General features: G+C 38.4%; 1 protein-coding gene across 5 annotated transcripts in view; it reads left to right on the top strand.

The window, feature by feature from the left end:
* Window positions 1-20,356, top strand: part of GOLGA4 (golgin A4) — a 78,008-nt gene that overhangs the window by 12,075 nt on the left and 45,577 nt on the right. For 3 of the 5 annotated variants that reach the window (XM_030944188.1, XM_030944187.1, XM_030944189.1), the window contains exons 3-6: window positions 12,955-13,020; window positions 14,116-14,430; window positions 16,448-16,495; window positions 16,875-16,931. In XM_030944188.1, coding sequence (XP_030800048.1) covers window positions 12,955-13,020; window positions 14,116-14,430; window positions 16,448-16,495; window positions 16,875-16,931 — 486 coding nt within the window. Of the gene's footprint in view, window positions 1-7,016; window positions 7,116-12,954; window positions 13,021-14,115; window positions 14,431-16,447; window positions 16,496-16,874; window positions 16,932-18,685; window positions 18,739-20,356 lie in introns of those variants that run through there. The other 2 variants (XM_030944191.1, XM_030944190.1) reach the window with 2 other exon arrangements.

The following is a 20,356-nucleotide window of genomic DNA, read 5'->3' as shown; positions in this document are numbered from 1 at the left end:
GGCTCAGCTCCTGCAGTCTTTCCATGTGAGAAAGATGTTCCAGACCCCTAATTATCTTTGTGGCCCTCTGCTGGAACCTCTCCAGTAGCTCCTTATCTTTCTTGTACTGAGGAGTCCAGAACTCCACACAGCACTCTAGATGTTGTCTTATTAGAGCTGAGTAGAGGAGAGAATCACCTCCCTCAACCTGCTGGGCACAGTCTTCCTGATGTACCCCAGCGTACCACGGGCTCTCCTAGCTGCAAGGGCACTGCTGACTCATGGTAAACTTGCAGCTGCTCCAAGACTCTGAGGTCCTCTCTGCAGAGCTGCTCACTTTAGCCCCTAAGTTGTACTGATACTTGGGGTTATTCTTTTCCAGGTGCAGTCCCCTTGTTGAACTTCATTAGGTTTCTTTGTGCCCAATTCTCCAGCTTATCAAGGTCCTGCTAAATGGCAGCACAGCCTTTAGGTGCATTAGCCACTCCCCCCAGAGTATATTTGAAACGAAGTGTTGGAAGATGTTAGTAGGATTTCTATAGGAAGCTTCAAGTGTGATATGATGGCATTCTTAGGATTAGAAAAGGTTAAAGAATTATCTACATCTTTGCATCTTCTGTTTACGGTATGCTTCATCTCAGTTGATTCTAGCTTATCTAGTTTATTGATTGCTCTACCAGCCTACTGCTGATATGCTGCTAGTGATACATTAGACAATATAGCACCAAATGTATTTAATGTTTCTGAAGCTAGTAAGATAATTCAGAGTGGGTTTTAGGACAAATCCTGAAGCACAAGGATCCTGTGTGGTAATACTGTTTAATGTTGGCTGACTAGCAGGTTGCTTCTTGCCTGTTTGCAGGCAGAGGTGAATAATTTTTTTGTGATTTTTAATAACCCTTTCCGTAACATCCCCACCCCAGAGTTAACTAGGCAGTTAGTTCTTAAAGTTGTACTGAATAGTTGGTTGAAAAAAAAGAAAAATGCTGATAAAAACACATGTATATATTGGAAAGCATTAAGTAATGTAATTACAGGACTCACTAGAGGGCTCTGCCCATAATTTAACTAAATATGTACCAGGTTATGAGCTGTCAGAGTGTTGTGGTGTGACATTGGCCAGACGCCAGACACTTGGAAAAGCCATTCGCTCACTCACTCACTCACTCACTCACTCACTCACTCACTCACTCACTCACTCACTCACTCTTGTTACAGTTGGGCAGAGAAGAGGCAAAGGAAATTAATGGAGGGTTCATGAGTTGAGATAAGAATTGGGGGAAAACACTCTGAGGGCAAAATAGGTTCCAATTTAAAGGTGTAAGGTAAATTTGTTATTAACAGAGTCAGAGAAGGATAACGAGAACTAAAATGAGCCTTCTAAATACTTTTCTTCCCACCCCAGCCACTCCCTCTTTCCCTCTGACAGTGTAGAGAGACAGGGAGTGGGGATTTTGGTTAGTTCATCACCCGAGATCTTCTTCTATTCGCTCAGGGAGGGAAGTCTTTTCTCTGCTATGCCGTGGGGTCCCTCCCATGGGAGATGGCTCTCCATGAACTCCTCCAGCCTGGCTCCAATCTTAAAAGCAGCAGTCCTGCCAAAACTGCTGCAACATGAGTCCCTCCCATGGGCAAACAATCTTTCTGAAATTGCTGTGGTGTGGGTCGCTCATCTGCAGGGTGCAGTCCTTTGAGGATAGGCTGTTCTAGTTTGGAAGTTCCACATGGTAGAAGCTTGTAGCCATTTCTCACAGAAGCCATTTCTGTGGCCCTCCCTCACTACCAAAAAACCAGACCATGCCATGTGGGGTCCTCTAGCTTGTCAGAGTGACCCCGAGAAATGTTAGAAAGTCTCTTTTCCCAGCTGGTGCTTGAAGAAGGAGTTAGAGCTCTTTATTTCTCGGTCTCAACGTTGTTGATTATATCTTATCTATAAAATTCTTTCTCCTGTCCTGCCGAGGTCCGCTCAGCAAGACAGTCAGAGGCATTCTGCCTGCCCCTGGGGCATTGTTATGTCTTTATACTAAAAACTACGTATACAATGTTTACAATTACTTTCCAGTACCTATCACCTATGTTAGACAATGAGTTTCTACTCTAAACCAATCTAAAAGTGCCAACATCACAGCAGATGATGGAGGCCAAGAAGAAGAAGAAGTAGAAAGGCAGGACACGCCCAGATCCCTCCATCTTGCCCCCCTGAATCCCATTCTAAAAACCCCAAAATCTACTTTTTCACCTTGTGAGAAATTCACTATCATTCTACTTAATTTGTCATGGCTTGCAGATCTTCATCTAAGGTCAGTAACTTGTTCCACGGGTCATAATCAAAACCACAGGCATTTTTGGGCTCTATGCCAGGGTCTCTGAGACCCCTAGCAGGGGTCTTGGCTGCTCAGGACAGCCAGAGAGATGTCCTGGGTCCTGACAATGCCAAATCAACACACAGAGTAACAAAAATACTGTAAGCAAGTCCTTAAATATTTTCATTGTTGGTCACCTAACATTGGAGAGTGGAGGATGAACTCACTAATGGACAAATGCAGCCAGATCCATATGTATTAAAGAAATACCACTTTTGGACCATGACTGTATATTCTGTCTTTGGTAGCTATTTGAAGTGTGAAACACTTGTCTTGGCTACTGAAGAGGAAATATTTTGAAATTTCATCTTGGTAGAGGGCTCACTGTTCTGCCTCACTATTGTTGTGCCTTCTTTACTTGTAAGCTTGGCTCACAGAATCACAGAATTAAGGTTAGAAAGGACCTTTGAGATCATCAAGTCCAACCTATGACCTAACATCGCCTTATCAACTAGACATGGCACTTAAGTGCCCCATCCAGTCTTTTCTTAAGCACCTCCAGGGATGGTGACTTCACCACCTCCCTGGGTAGCCGATTCCAGTGCCCAGTCACTCTTTCTGTGAAGAGCTTCTTCCTAATATCCTCCTAAACGTCCTAAACCTAAACATTCTCTGATGCAGCTTAAGACTCTCAGTTGTTTCCTGGGAGAAGAGACCGACCCCCACTTGGCTACAACTTCCTTTGAGGCAGTTGTAGAGAGTGAAAAGACTGACTCTCCTTTCCTCAAGGCTAAACAACTCCTCAGCCATTCCTCATGGGACTTGTATTCCAGACCCTTCGCCAGCCTTGTTGCCCTTCTCTGGACATGCTCCAGCATCTCAACATCCTTCCTAAATTATGGGGCCCAGACCTGAACACAGTACTCAAGGTATGGCCTCACCAGTGCAAATCCAGGGGAAGAATCACTTCCCCGGTCCTGCTGGCCACACTATTACTGGTACAGGGCAGGATGCCATTGGCCTTCTTGGCCATGTGGGCACACTGCTGGATCACGTTCAGTCTGCCATCAGTCAGTACTCCCAGGTCCCTTTCTGCCTGGCCTCTGTCCAGTCTTTCTGTCCTCAGCCTGTAGTGCTGCAGGGAGTTGCTGTGGCCAAAGTGCAGGACCTGACGCTTGTCTTGTTAAACCTCATATCGTTGAATTTGTCCCATCAATTCAGCCTGTTCAGGTTGCTCTGCAGAGCTCTCCTACCCTCCAGCAGATTGAGATTCACACCCAACTTGGTGTCATGTGCTGATCTGCTAATGGTAGACTCTATCCCTTCATCCAGATCATCAGTAAAGATATTAAGCTGGTCTGGGCCCAGCACAGATCCCTGGGGGATGTCACTAGTAATGGGCCACTAATTGGATGCAACACCACCATCACTCTCTGGGCCTGGCCATCCAGCCAGTTCCAGAGATGCATCCAGCAAAGTGTGCACCTCTTCAAACCATAGGCTGCCAGCTTTTCCCGGATTTTCCCATGGGAGACAGTGTCGAAGGCTTTGCTCAGTCCAGGTAGACAACATCAACAGCCTTCCCTGCATCCACAAGGTGGGTCACCTGGTCATAAAAGGAGGTCAGGTTGGTTAGATAGGGCCTGCCCATCCTAAATCCATGCTGGCTGGTTCTGATCCCTTGGCCACCTTGTAGGTGCTGTGTGATCGCACTCAAGATGACCTGTTCATAACCTTGCTGGGCACCGAGGTCAGACTGATAGGCTTGTAGTTTCCTGGATCCTCCTTTTGGTGCTTCTGATAAAGGGCATTAGATTGACCAGATTCCAGTCATCTCGGACCTCCCCAGTTAGCCAGGACTGATGATAAGTGAGAGAGAATGGCTTAGGGAGCTCTTCTTCCACCTCACTCACCACTCTATCCCGTCACTGTGGGATCCCATCTGGTCCCACAGGCTTGTGAGCATTTTAAGTGGCTCAGCAGGTCACTAACTGCTTCTTTCTGGATTGCAAGGGGGCTATTTATTCTCTGTCTGTCTGATAGTTCAGGAGGCCAGTTGATCTGAGGACAACCTATTTGTTAAAAACTGAGGAAAAGAGGCCTCCTTGTCTTCTGTGCTTGCCTTTACTCAAGCAAGAAAGGGCAAAGCTGAGATGATTTAGAAATGTTCTTGCATCATGATCAGCATCAGTGATACTGAGCAGAATTTTTAATTGCATTCTACTGTTTGTGTAAGCTTTTAGTTATGATGGAAACACTGGAGTTGTATGTCTGCAAATTCAAGCAGTACTGCATCAATTTCCTTTTTCGCAAATTCATAACTGCTATATGGATTGGCATGTTTTAGGCATTGAATAGTTCAGATCTTACTGTGTTAAAACAGGGTTGCATATCCCTATCAGTTTTCCAGGTAGTTTAAATGAATTTTAAAAATGAACTTTTGCCATTGCTTACAGTTCTGTCATCAAACCTGTATGTTTTGGGTTTTATAATTAATATTTTGTGAAAGAATGAATTTGTAAATTTGTGAGTTTATGTCTGAGCCTTCTGAACCTGGCTACACTCACATGGTCATCAACTTCCAGGGATCGCTGAAAATCTAACAATTCATAGACACTGAACAAGCTGACAGACCATCTTTTTTGGGGAGGATGAACTTGTTAGAGATGAAATAGGAATCCTTTCTAATGCAAACTTTGGTGTACTAAATAATGCAATTAGGATTAAGCAAAGTAATGCTATGGTGAAATGTTGCAACTTAATATTTTGAGCACTAGCAGGCTATTACTGTGAAGAGATAATTTAAATTGTCTGTGGTTCCTGAAGTTCTTGATAGTCATGTTGTTAAAAGTGATTTAATTAAGCTGAAGATAATATATGTTACATGTTGATAATGTTCATAATCATTTGGTTAATAATATTTGCCTAATCCATTTATTAGTGCTTTGCAAACTGTCTTTCATTTTCTTAACTGGTCCTCTCCAAACATGCAAAGTAATTTTTATCTTTAAAAATTCGATAATTTTATTTGTGAATTTGCATGCTTCTAATTCATGAGGCCATCAGGCTTGCTTGTAGTATTGCTGCTGTATGTTTGTACACTTTTGTATACATAGTATATGCCTTTTCTTTTATTGGCATATGCCCTTTCAAGAGGAGCAAGAATTTATGCGGGCATCAACAGTTGATGAAGATTTTCTGGAACCATTATCACTTGTCAATTTTGTCAATTTCCTTATTTTTCTCTTGTCTGAAAGCTCAGAGGAGGAAAAAAATGTAGGTGGGTTTTACACACCTGTGTATATATATATATATATATATATCATATACACATACATACATACAGATACACATATACAAATATATGTACATACACACATATTTATATATATATAAATGTAAGCATGAGGAGCTTTTGCACAGCTTACTCTTAAGAATTATACTTCTGACAGGCTGAGAGAGGAGGACAGCAAACTCAGTGTGTTGTTGCTACCACAGTGAATGCATAGGGTGTGTTGAGGCTCTGGGGGAATGAAGATTGAGAACATGAGGAATGCGACCAATTTTTTATTAGCAGCTCATCTTTGCAGTAACTTAAAAGTGAGAAATTTCAGCTTTGTTGGCAAATAGTTATTGGCAAATCTGAGGCTATTTATTGTATATGGCTCTCACAGAATATTTACCATTTCTTACATTTTGTGAACATAAATTCAAAGTCATGAAGGGTTTGGTGAACACAAATTCAAAGTCATGTAGCTTTTCAGATCTTACCTGTGAAAATATTTCTCTCTCTCGAATTTATGTAATTGATCTGCTACAGCACTGGAATAAATGTAATTGTCACCAAAAAAAAGTAATTTAAACTCCTAACTTATATTAGTATTTGATTCCTAAAAGTACTGTTTGGTAACTTGATAGAGGGGTTTGTCTCATTATTTCAGAACAATTTTGTTTTATTTAGTTTGGTTTAGTCAGCAGTCAGTACAATTCTGAAATCTCAAGCTGTAAGGAAATCGAACCTTGAACCTAGGTATGTGAGTATAATCATGAGAGGAATATTTTTGTCTCTCAGTTACAGCATCCTAAATGCATTACATGACATTAAATGTATATATCCAATTTGAATTCAAATTCCAGTCTCTTGGCTTCATGTTTTCACCTCTAGGAATTTATATCTTTTAGATACTGACTTGATAAAATGGTTATATTCAATAGTCTGCTAGTAGTTTAAAAAAATTGTAAGGAATTTTTAAAAATATAAACGGCATTCTAATGTATAAAAGCATCAGATGATAAATAGTCAAAAGCAAGCATTTTAGATTATATATAACTGAAATACTGATAGAATTTTTAGAATAGTGGGTTGTTAATGAATAACTGAGAGCAAATAGGGCTCAGTGATATATGAAGACAACTCATCCACAGAAGTTAAAAAAAATTACAATAGCGATGCCTGAAACATAATTTTTTTATCCTGGACTAAACTAGGATCTTTTAAATAGTATCCTTCTTTTGTTCTAAAGAAGTTTTGATCAAAACTGTATTTTGGCTGTTCTGAAATGATCTAGTGCATATTTTCTAGTTACATACTCTCTTTATCGATATCTGCTGTTTCATAAACTGCTGTATTGTTTTGTTATGTATTTAATAGCATGGGAAAATAGAGTAAAATTTTGCGATGTTCTTAATTGCTTGATTTATTTTCATTTTCCTCCTTTTTGCATTGAATAACAGCTGTTAGCCGGGATGATAGCAGAACCTGCTTTTCTCTCTGAGTATACTATCTTTGCTTTGGATCCCACCAAACAACCTAAGCCACAGAGTGATGGTGTGGTGAGTCCTCCCCACCCCTCTTAGTGATGCCTTTAGCAGGTGGAGGAGAGTAATGTACTACTTGCTTATGGCTTGTTCTCACAAAGACCTCTGTCTTAACTATCTTGTTGCTAACCCTGCACTAAATTTCACAGAGGTAGTAGGTGATAGCTCCTGGCTGGTGTGCTGGTATGATATGAATTTATTGTAACATAAAAAAATTAACATATTTCTTCTTATACAGGCAACAATACAAAAATTTAAATAACTTGCACAAGTTTGTATGTGTGTTGCATAGAAATTTCCTCTTTATATTTATGTATGTCTGTATGTATTTCAAGATGAATGGATAGAATTAACATTGGGATCGGTTATGTGTAAAACTTACATGCTGTTTGCTGCTTACAGTGAAATATAGCATGTCATTTACTTGTAATGGTAGCAGGAAATAATTATTTCACATAGACACATAAATTAATCTACATCTAGTTGATAGCCTGACAGTTATTATTGTGAGGATGAATAGTCTTTTTTTTAATAGTTAGATTTTACTTTAAATATAAGTTTCTATGCTTCCTGGAAATGTTGTCTTCACTATATATAAGTAGAGAAGCTCAGTGAGAGGTGGCAAGCAGTGAAGAAAAGGAAGCAGGCATAGGGAGGAAGTCAGACTTCTGCTTTCTGATATAGGCACATAGAAGCTGTATTCTTATTGGCACAGGACAGGAAAGGCATTTTTCACATACTTTAGAGGCATGGCATTCCTAAGTCCGTAAGTGATTTAAAGCACAGTAATTTTTAGCATCCCAGCTCATCGTTATACTTCATGATTACTTTGTCAGTACTCTTTTCCTGTTCATGGTTTAAATTGACCAGTCACTGAAAGCTGTAACAGGATCAAAATTTAATAACCAGGACATAGCACTACACACTTGTTGGACTTGTCTCTCTCTCAAGCTAAACAAGATTGGACAGAAACAGTGATTAAAATGGTGGTCCCAGGAAAGTGTATTTTGGCCATATTCCACATCCAGCAATCATTCCTTAAAGATTCACTGCAAATTTAAGTAAGCTTTGTAGCTTTTTTCACTATTCAACAGAATTATCGCCAAAAAAAAATTAATTTCACATAACTGTTTGTGTGAGTGCTCCAATGTTGTCTTTATATGACCTTTTAGTATGTACTTTAGTGGCATATTTAGTGGCTCACATATTTATATGCAAGACTGCAGTAATGAAACAGTTATTGTTAATGTGTAACCAATGTGTACTAATATGTTACCTGTAAAACTCATTTTGTTCTCTGAACTTCTTGAAAATTCTAGGGCAGTACTCACAGTAAGAACTGGGAGAGGGAGAAAATGATGGGAAAGTTTAAAGACAGTAGGATGACTGATTAAAAAATATATTAAAGAAACACCCACATTATATATGTTTACAAAACCTAGGTAAAGTAAAAATACAGGAGAGGAAAGTTTCACCAACATGCACAAATGCATATTAATTCTGCTAAAACAAAACAGTATTTTAGTTGTATATGTGATCTGAGAGTGAACAACATAAAGAAGTGACTGTAACTGTGGAATTTTTGGCATAGATGAAGTTAGTATCAACTCTTTACTAGCTAAGCTGCAAAGGTCTTGTGCATGAAGAAACAGTTAAAAATATTCTTGGTCAGAGTGGGTTTTTTTAAGGAAAAATAAAAGGAAAATGAGGGAAGAAAGCATTAAGCATCCTTCCTTTCTGCCTTCATAATTACTCAGTTTTTGAATACTTGAGAAAGTATTACTATTAAAAGCAGTAAAATGTTAAAATGTTTCTAAATAAAAACATTTAAGCTTTCACTTCTCAGGCTTGGTAATCTATTTATGCCTTTGAGAAAAAAGTATAATTTTGCATTGCAGAAATAGGGAAGTAAGGTGATGAAAAATGTTAGTGGAACACCCTATGTGCTTCAGTTGAAACTGAGTTCTGATTTATACATCTTCATAATAAAAAGCAATGGTTTTGTTAGATATTTTAAGTATAGCTCTCTTTGGATAGAGATATAGATGTTAATGTTCTATGAGTTTGTGGAGGAAAAACTTCCATTGGTCTCCAGAAACCTTGATGTAACTGCTGGTTTTAAGACTTTCAAAATGGCTGCTTGTCCTCTGTGAGTCTAATTATGCTGAAAGCTTTCTTCAGGCTTATGAAAGGCTCGGGCTTTTAAGCTTTTCAAAGCCTCTTGGATCTATATTTATATATAGCAACTTCCATTCATGCTTACCATTCAGTGTGTAGGTACCCAAATACAATCCTTTGCCTTAGAGCACAGTGATAGAGACTTTCAGCAGCCAGATACCTATGGTGGTCCATTTTTTATATGAAAGATTACTAGTGTATCCTTTTTATTATTTATGCCAATAGAAAGTTTAACCCCAAATTGTTTGTTCCCATAGATTGTATAAAAGATGCCTGCATAGTGAGTAGGAAACTTTTAAAAGTGTCAGCACTAGTGTAGCTTTGAAATTACATTGTTAAGGATCTTTACAGGTCTTTAAATGGTAGCTTTTTAAAGCATCTTCACAGAAAGAAACAGCATCCATGGGTTTTATATTCATAAAAATCTTATTAAATTTAATAAATCTACTTAATCTTGTGTTTTAAAATAGATGCTAAATATGAAATTGTACTTACAAATTACATGCACAAACCCTCCAGACTTTCCTTTAACTCTTCTTCATGTGTATCAGAATACCTGATTTTTGAAAGAAGTATATTTAGTTTGTAAGTCACAGAATCACAGAAGTAGGTTGGAAAAGACCTCTGAGATCATTGCGTCCAACCTATGACCTAACACCACCTTGCCAGCTAGACATGCCACTAAGTGCCACATCCAGTCTTTTCTTAAGTATCTCCAGAGATGGTAACACCACCAGCTCCCTGAGCGGCCCATTCCAATGCCCAATCACTCTTTTTGTGATGTCTTGGTAAAGTGTTTGTCTTCCTCTGTTGTCAGTCCTATAGTAGCATAGCAGATGCTTTGTAAATTATGAAGCAGAAGGTAATTTTTTATTTGAATTATCTTATTATTAACTTTTCCTGTTAGGAGAAAAAACAAGAACAAGAAGGTAGTGGAGCCAAGAACACAGTGTGGAAGTGCTTCAGTTTAAAACCTATAAAAACTATTAATCCACTAGGAACAAATCCACTGCCACAGGATAGTGTTCTGAAGCAGAATGCAGATTTTGTTGAAGCTAGGTGAAATCCAAATCCAGACTTCTTGTATGGCTTGTTTTATTTTGTCTGTATATGGGTAACTGCTCAGTTCTCTGATTTCCTTAACTATCTGGACTTCTCTTTGTTCTGTGTTACTTCTGTACTACCTCAAATCTGCTCCATGTCAGACCTTTTTAAAGCTCTTTTATAATTCCTCTGCCACATTAATGTTTAGGTGTGCTTATTGGCATATCCAGAGTAGAAGCTGTGAGTGTGATCATGTAGGAGATATATATACGAGGGTGATTGTGGTTGAGATTTCAGTTCTACATACACCTTAGATTTTGCAGCTTGCATGTAACTATCAGGGTATAGGTTGATTAAAAGTTAAGAGTTACACTGCTTTTAGGTAAATTTACCCATATTTTGTTTGATATGCCTCAGTGTTTCACTTCTGTTTAAAAAATCCATATCAAAGATGGTTTCTAGCATATTCTGCTAATTCAGTTGGACTGGATTTATACAGCAAAAAACCATCTGGATGTGTGTAAGTTAGAATCATAGAATATCCTGAGTTGCAAGGGACCCACAAGATTGACCCAAGTCCTACTCCTGTCCCTGCACAGTACAGCCCCAAGAATCACACCGTGTTCCTAAGAGTGTTGTCCAATCACTTCGTGAACTCAGACAGGCTTGATCGTATGACCCCTTACCTGGGGAGCCTGTTCCGGTGCCCAACCACCCTCTGGGTAAAGAACCTTATTCTAATATCCAACATAATCTTCCCTGATGGAGTTTCATGCCATTCCCTCAAGTCCTGTTGCTGGTCACCTCAGCTCCTGCCCCTCCACACCCCCTCATGAAGAAATTGTAAACTGGTTTGAGGTTTCCCCTCTGTCTCCTCCGCGATGAGCAAGCCAAGTGACCTCAGCTTTCCCTCAAGGCCCTTCATCATCTTTGTAGCCCTTCTTTGGATACTCTCTAATAGCTTTGTATCTTTCTTATGTTGTGGCGCCCAAAACTGCACACAGGCCAGAGCAGAGCCGGACTATCCCCTCCCTTGCCCAGCTGGTAATGCAGTCCCTGATGTACCCAGGACATGCTTGGCCAGGGTACTGTTGACTCATATCCTCATGGCTGCCAGGGCACTGTTGACTCATATCCAATTTTCCATTGACCAGGACCCTCAGGTCCCTTTTCGTGGTGTTGCTCTCCAGTGTCTTGTTTTCCCCATTCTGTCCATACATCCAGGGTTGCCCCATCCCAGGTGCAGAATTTGGCATTTGTCTTCATTGAACTGCGTATGGTTGCTGATTACTCAGCCCTCTAATTTGCTGAGGCCCCCTCTTCCAGGGCCTCGCTGCCTTCAAGGCAGTCAACAGCTCCTCCCAATTTAATATCATTGTCCAGCTTAGTGTACCTTCAAGTCCCGCATTGAAGTAATTTATGAAGATGTTGAAGAGCACAGAGCTGAGGATGGAGCCCTGTGGAACCCCACTAGTGACATCTTACCAGTCTGATGTCCCCCCATTCACTCTAAAGCTTTAAGCCCAACCCATGAGCCAATTGCTCACACACTACATGATGTGTTTATCCAGCTGTATGCTGAATATTTTGTCCAGGAAGGTCCTGTGAGAGACAGTATCAAAGGCTTTAGTGAAATCCAAAAAGATTACAACAAGTGGCTTCCCTTTCTCATCTCAGTGGGTAATCTTGTAATAAAAGGAAATCACATTTGGCAAGCAGGAGTGTCCCCTACTAACTCATTACTGGTTGTGACCAAGGATTGCTCTGTCTTGAAGTTGTTTTTCAATAACTCCCAGAAAAATCTCCATAATTTTACTAGTCAATGAAATGAGTCTAAGAGACGTGTAGTTTCCAGGGTCATCCTTCCTGAAAATTAGGACTGGGTTAGCAAACACCTGAACACAGGACACAGGAAAGGGAGGGAGAGACAGGCTAGGAACAGAAATGTCTAAACTCTGTAAAAAAACCCCAAACCAATAAAACGCCCCCAAAACCCAAACCAAACAAACCAACCAACTCCAGACTACTCTTTTTTGTTGTATTGGTTTTGTTGTTTTGGAAGAAGCTTTTTAATGTGTGTGTGTTTTGTTTTCCTTTCTTTGGGAATGCAAAAGTTTTGTTAGAGATATATTTTCTGAAAGTCTAATTTTCTTTCCATGCTTGTTGGAGTTATAAACAGTTTGTTACCAGCACTTCTTTTCCAGGTAGTTTCTGCCCTCCCAATGCACTGAAACAGAGAAGGTGTTACAGCCAACTCTTACTCATATTGGCTGTAAATACTAGTAATTAATTTGGCTTTTCCTGCTATAATTTTGTCTTTTTGTTGTGTCTTTGATTTGTCCATAAATGTTATATAAATAATCATTATGACTTACTTAATTGGAGATGTCTATATTTGCAGATGTCTCATACTAATCCATGCACACATAGCTGCTTTGTTGTTCTGCATATTGCAGCAATCTGTTTTGAATTTAACAAGCTAGCCTGTTTGCATGAAGACATCTTAATAAGCTTTCTAAAGAAGGTACTAAAAACAAAGGCAAACAAAAAAGCCCAGATGCTGTTTCTAGGAACAACAGAATTACAGCCCTTGTACTCTGTTTCTTCTAACAGTTGTGTTTACTTCCTGTAGGACTTGAATAAACAACCACTTCCTGGATCCACAGAAAACAATGGAAGTGAACCTGGCTCTCCACAGGTATGTGGAGGACATGGGGGGTTTGTTTCCTCCTTCACTGCTGTGCTGTCTTTGTGTTACATTGGTTTGAGTGCCCAGTATTTCTCTTCATGCTGAAGTGGGGCTAAGTAGTTGCCTGTAAGGATGGTCAGATATTTTGTTTGTGTGTAATCCTATTTGCTGGTATTAAGTATTGTCACTGATGTGTGGAGCTTTTCTTTTTGTAAGGACTGGTTAGCAGACTGCCAGCATTGAGATGCATCTTGTTGCACAGCATTAAACTCGCTTTCAAAAGTAGGGGGCCTATTGCATGCTTAAAAAGCTGAAGAAAAGAACTGATAGGCTTAAAATGTTGTCACTAGTGAGAAGGATGCAGGTAATTTTAAATATGTCTCAGGGAAGCATTTAGCTTACTGAAGTGGGATTAGCAGTGGCTTCCGGCATGTGTCTCCCAACATTTGATTGTAGGGGCAACATCTTGCGGTAATGCTTTCATATCACTTTTGTAGCACCAGCAGTAAAGTTTACCACAGCACAGCATCTTTTGGTATAGAATGAAGTAGGTACTATAGCTGCATAAATCAAGAATTTTGTTTTATATAATAATCATAAAGTCATTTAAAATAAAAATAAGAAAAGGACTGTTCAAGATGGTTTGCTAGGACTAACTATCATACAAGGATCTCTACCATTAATTTGTTCCCTTAGTCATAGGAAAATATCTATGTCTTTGAGATAAATCCAGTCTTCTGTGTAATACATTAAGAAGTGAGTCAGTTATAATTTTCAAGTTTGAGACAATAGACATTTATATTAGTTACACAGTCCTCACTTTTTAGAGGGATTACACAGAAATACATTTTCCTAAAAGTTTAAATCAGAGCTGTAGTTTATTAGATTTAGTTGCTATCTGAAATTGTGCACATCTGGTAGTTGCATACTTGATTTTTCTGCAAAAGTAGATGATTCTTTTAAGGGAGTAGCCGCTATTTGGTGTCATGCATGTGTTAGACAACAGTAGTTTCTTTGCACAGGTCAAGTCTCTTTCCTGGACTTTAGTGTGTCTGTTTGCCTAAAAGCAGTGCAGAAATAATTACTTTCTTTCAATTTTTGCAGCAAAGTGACAGTCAGTCTTTTGCCCAGAGGCTTCAGCTTCGAGTTCCCTCCATGGAGTCTTTGTTTCGAAGCCCAGTAAAAGAGACCTTATTTCGCTCTTCTTCTAAAGAGTCCCTAGTCCGAAGTTCTTCAAGAGACTCACTGAATCGACTAGACTTGGAAGCTCTCAGTCCCACCTTTGATTCACCTTCTGACATTGAAAGTGAAACCGAAGAGCCTCTGGGAAATATGGACACCTTCAGCAAAGAGCAGTTGCTGCAGCGTCTGCGTAGAATGGAGCGCAGTTTAGGCAACTATAGGGGAAAATACTCAGAGGTAGGCAATGTGACTGGTTTAGCTATGCAGAAAGGGGAAAGAGATTAGGCTAACAGATACTGCAGCAGTGGACAATCTTTTTCTTTTCCTATTTGGAGCAAATGTTTAAACTTACAACTAACATGGAAGTTAACTTATTCTAAATCTAGTTGTTTTTGACCTAAAAAGGTTAAGTGTTCTTCTGGTAATAGAACATAGAAATCTTTTTCTTCTCTTGTTTGTAAAAAATTTCCTGGTGCCAACAGTAGAGGTTAATTAATGGTTATTCACATAGAGCAGGCCTATTAAGATTTCAAACTGAAAGCATCTAGCAGAGGGCGAAGTTCATTAGAGAGATGAGCATGACTTGTACTCCCATGACAGCAAATTTTTTTTTTCCAACTTGTTCTTGAAATGCACAGTGCATATTCTAGCCATGTGCAAAAGGCAAGCATTTTGTTTTCAAGAAACAATTTCTATTCTTCATAATTTCTAAGTATTCCCTGAGAAGAATTAATTCAAACATCTTATTTTTTGGGTATTTTAGTAAAAACCAATTATATGAGTAGTTTCCCTACTCATTTTCCAAATTACTGGGGAAGGTAAAGCTGTCAAATGGAAGGTGGTGTTTTGGTATTGGGTTTTTTAATTAGTTTTGGGGTTTTGTTTGAGTTCTTTAATTGTTTTTTTTTTAAGTGTGTGTTGTATTTAAAACTGGATGTTTGTACTGTTTTTTACAGTTCTTTTAATGTTTGCTGCCCTCAAATACAAAAATTCCTATGCAGACTTTTGTCAAAATCCCTGGAATCTAAAATATGTATACAGTGGCTGCAGTATTCAGCATATACCTGAAAGAGCAGTTCTCACAGTAATTTTTCCTTCACTTCCAGTTAATGTAATAAGTATTTTTTAAAGTTTGTGTAAATAGTAGTTGCTAAAATGAAAATTCTTCAGTTTGTGGGTTTGTTTCAATGCTTTTTTTGGTTGTTTGGGATTATTTTTATTAGTGTAATCTGTCCACCAAGTCCTAACTTTCTCTGTCAAAAAGGCTTGAGTTTTTTTCCTGGTTTTGTGAGTTTTTTCAGTTCAGTTGAAAATAATTGTTTTGCTGGGGCTTGGAAGAAACTTGTTGCAATATATAATGAGTAATTAAGGCAGAAATATTTTTTTGCTCTTAAAGTAGGATGCATAGTTAGCATCTCAAAAATATGGTAAAGGAAACCACCCATAGCAGTTTTGATTTTCTTATAAGGGCAAAATAAATATAGCTTTGAAATTAAAAGTAATTTTGAATTCTGAAAATGTTTAGTTTGTTTTAAATTAGAATTTGAAGATAGATTTTGACTTTCTGATTTTGGTGTTCTAGATTTGTTTTTCTTAAATTTTTCATCAATTTGAAAACAAGTGTTCTAATTTCAAATGCCATTATGCTACTTCACCATAATGCTACTTGGCAGTTGTAATCAAATATTTAAGTAAACTAAGGTGTACCGTTCCTCCTTTTGTCGGTTTACAGTGAGAAATGAAATACTATCTACTTTCAGTCTGTCTTTGCTGGATATATGCAAGGCATATGGGATGAGAACATTACACCTTTTTTTGTTAAATTTAGAAATGTATTTTTTAATGCACACTTTTTGTAAAATCATTTTTGCTTAATCTCCCTCGGACATGTACTCTTACAAGTGGTCACCCCTGTGGGGTAGCTGTCTGAGATGTAACTTTCTGATACTGTTGGGTTTGACCCCCTGTGTTGAAGGGTGATATGTGGTATGTTGTCTCAGGGAAGGGAAAACTGTGTATGAGTGCTGAGTAACATCATTGTTTTGCATGCAGTCTTGTATTTTTTAACACATTGGAGATGTTTCATAGATAGATAAAGAAAACATTAAGAAAATTTAAGTACATTTATATAAAAAGAAAGTTCTCACGTGGAACAAAGGGTTTGAAAATGCAGGTAGTGATACAACTAAGGAAATTATTTTGATGGCTATATGCAGATGTATTATCATCTTTATATCTGATTTGTTTATTTTAGCTAGTGTCTGCTTATCAAGTTACCCAGCGGGAAAAGAAGAAGCTACAGGTAAGCATTACTTTTCATGGTCTCTTACCTGCATGCTTTTTTCAGTCTTAAAATGTGTAGTTCCAATGCAGATTTAATTTTCAGTGTGTTATGAGTATGTAACACTTGATGATTTCTTAGCTGGGATTTCTAAGGAAACCAAGGTAAAGTTAATTTTTCAAAATAACTGTGAAGTGTTGTACTCCAGCCTTTTTTGTTGCATCAGCTGACTTCAGGTGATAGATTGCCAGCCCACCGTTGGCAGTTTATGACAAGACTTGCATATCAAGTGTGACTTGAAAGAGAAACAAATAATTACATTTGTGAGTTTTTAAAATTTATTTATCCATTTAAAATTACATTTAATACACCTCATCTTTATTCTTCCTTTTTTCTTAAGAGCATTCTGAGTCAAAGCCAGGATAAAGCACTTCGCAGAATTGGAGAACTGAGAGAGGTAATTTCCTTTATTGATTACATGTTTACATTATATCACACCTACACAGGATCTTCTTCTGCCTAGCTTTTGACTTTTTTGTTCACAAAATATTTTCTATTACAGAGCAGGATATTTTACAGCTTTTTTTTTGTTGTTGTTGTTTATATGGGGTTACTCCTCTGGCTTGCTTCCCATTCAGCAGCTTATTGCTATCCTCTTAAGACCGAGCAGTGCATCACCAACTGAACTACTTCTCTTGTTCATTGTGAAATAGGTAGAAGTGTGTGTCGTTCTTGCAGTATTGTTGGGCCCAGCCATAGATGTTCCTGTGCAATTTGTTGCTCTTCTATTAATGACAAATACTAATTCAGGCAAACGCAAGGAATAGGCACATTTTTGTAAAGATTTCAATGACTATCAGAAAAAAAGGATAATTTAAAAAAAAATTATTCTTTATCTCAGTTGTAAGACTTACATTGTTTTATGGATTTTAGTATAGTTTGGTTTCAATCATAAAATCAAGTAGGTTGTGTTATGATTTGCCTCCTTAAGTTATAATGACATTCAAAGGAGAAGCTCTAGTGTATTTGATATTGATAGTAAACACAATGGACTTAAATAACATGTATAGATGATGGGGCAGAACAGATTAAAAGGGCAAAATCAAAAACACCATATTGTCAAACCCTGATGAAGTACAATGTGAAGCTGAAGCTGTTTTATTGCCTCAGGAGCTAGTGCAACACCAGATTTGGAGATGAGTATGCAAGGGCCTCTGTCTGTGCTCGAAGATTGCTGGAGAGCTGGGTACCGTTTAGCCCAAAGTCACAGGCTTTGTCTTATGACTACACATCTGCTTCTGGCATGTACAGTGCTGAGCAGCAGCAGTGGCATGGAGGTTGCAGGAGCCATTAGACTGTGGTGAGGTCCCACCTTTGCCTGAAGGCAGACTTACTCCAGGCACTTCGGTGCTTTACCCACAGACAGGGACCGAGGCCTGTCCCCTTCCATAATGAGGGATGGTGACTGTGAGCTTCTGGCCATGTGTGTACTCAAGGCTCAAGCTCACCCACAAGAACCTATCCCTGTGACTAGTCAGGCATCCAGTCATTTCAAGGTCACTGGCAAATTGCTGGGCACTCTTCAATGATTTGGAGAGTAATTCAGGTGAGCATGCTGTGAATTGTGTGTGCTAGTGGGAAAGCATTTTGGTTCACATCTGTGCTGTTTCTGCCCCAGCAGCTGAGAGCAGTGGGTCAGTGCTGGGAGTACTGTGTTCATCTGAGCTGTAGCCTGTGTCCAGACTGTCACGATGTCCTAAGCTAAACTATCAGTGCATATGAGGGAAAAAATCATTGCTTTACTGTCAGAATTGGCTTGCCAAGGTTGTATCTTTTCCAGATCACTACAAGGTCAAATGAAAAAGTTTTTTCTGTGTTAGGTCCATATCTACATGCTCCTGTAGGGTTGGTTTTCCAGTTTATTGCTATTTGTTGAAGTCAGGAAGGCAAATGTGGAACAGAGTTAAATCTTTGGCATATGATAGAATTGGACCATGTGTATTTTTTTTTTACTTCTGTCATAGTCTTTGTGATTCATATATGTACATAAGTTACTCATATATTTCTGTTTTATATATATGTATATTTTGTGTAAAATTTCATTCTTACCAATCTTGTAAATTTAAAGATTCCTTCAAATCTAACACTGAAAATCTTTTTCATTAATTGATACACTTCAAAAAGTGTTTTTCTGATCTATTGGAAGCCCAGGTGTTGCAGCATTAGGTAAAACAGACAACGAAGGAAAAATTACAAATAAAATGGTAAGTTTCCATTGGGAAGCTAACATGGTCCAAAGTAGTTAATTCATTGATGTAGTAATTTATTGTCAGAAATTAATGATAGTAATCCTTTTCTTCATCATACAGTCCATTTTTCCCATAAATATGTTGAATCAGGCAAGTTTCTTCTAAGTGGGCCATGTATGAGGAAACTAATCTTCCTTTGAGGCTAAAATAACAGTGTGACACAGTCCCTAGAAATAAATGTGGTTTTACTTACCTTAGTTTACTCCTGTTAGGAGTAATTCCTCAAAACCAGTCTTAGAGCAGTCTTCAGTGTTCTCCTTCACAATACAGGATCAGAAGGGACTCTGAGAACCAAAGAGGACCATTTCTGTGTTGATTTCAATAAATCTCTTTGATACTTGTTCTCACACTGGCCTGCTTTGCTTCGTTTGAAAGGAATTGCTTCTAAAGCTCAGAAGCAGAGGGGAGAAGTGTGATCAGTAATTGCTGAGAACATGAGGCAATGCATTGTTAGGAAGTGGATATAGCTGGGAAGAGAGTAATGGTTTTTGCAGTGATGCTTTCCCTCACCATCGTGCCTCTGCATGGCCCGACAGGCTCAGCTCATACAGATATGGTTTTCAAAGCTGGTATCAGCCTCATCTGTGGCAGGGCATTCACTGTTGGGGGTAAGGGATAGACAGCAAGACAGCATAAAAACAAGATTTGGAGTTGGAGGAAGGCAGTTCAGGAAACATACAGTGCTGTTTTGTCTCATTTGCTTTTTCACACTTTCTTTATCTATCGTCCTCTGTCTTTGCCTGGCTAATGGAACTCAAGTTTATGGGTGGTGATTGCTTTTATACAAGTGATCTTTGCAGAATAACAGTCATAGAAGCATTCTTTTCCTGGAGTAAATTATGGGGAAGATATCTATGGATGAAATAAACATATAAATAAAAAATATTGAAAATTTTCTGAAAGTATTTGCAGTTCATGCATGATGTATGTGTGGTTCTGGTTCTTGGAAGCAGTTAGATGTGAATTAATTTAGGTACACGTATTTCCTATTAGGATGATAATTATTTTAAGAAATTTAAATGTTTAAAGCATAGGAAGTAATTAAAAAAAACTCCTTCAGGAAATATGTTATAAGACTCTGTAGATATTACTAAAGAATTTAGGCAATATCTACAAGCTTCTAAGAGTGTTTAGCCAAACAAATGCATAGAAGTATCAAGTAAAGCCACATACTTAAATTGTTTGGTATTCTCTGCCTTTCTCATTTGAGACACGTTTGTGGAATAAAAAGACCAATTTTCTTCTCTTGTACATGGCATTTGTCATTTTAGAATGGTGGCACATTGAATGAACATAAGGAATTTTACATTTCTTCTCTTTATGTTGATTTAATCTGGTGGCAAAGTGAAGAACCTTCCAAAGTGCAGTCTTCAGCTTCCAGGAGAAATGTGTGCATGGAAGAGAGTTTTTCAGGAGCAGGCTTGAAATGAACCCTATACAAACTTACTTTTAGGAAAAAGAATCCTTGATAATCTTCCGTCAGATCTAGACTCTTGCTGTTTTAATCCTGGTATTATAATTGGATGTTCTTACTATATTGTGTAGAATGTTGTATAGTTAAAAAAAATACACT

The sequence above is a fragment of the Camarhynchus parvulus genome, chromosome 2 (assembly GCF_901933205.1).
Source record: "Camarhynchus parvulus chromosome 2, STF_HiC, whole genome shotgun sequence".
NCBI classification, from domain to species: domain Eukaryota; kingdom Metazoa; phylum Chordata; class Aves; order Passeriformes; family Thraupidae; genus Camarhynchus; species Camarhynchus parvulus.
This window is presented reverse-complemented; position numbering and strand designations above follow the sequence as displayed.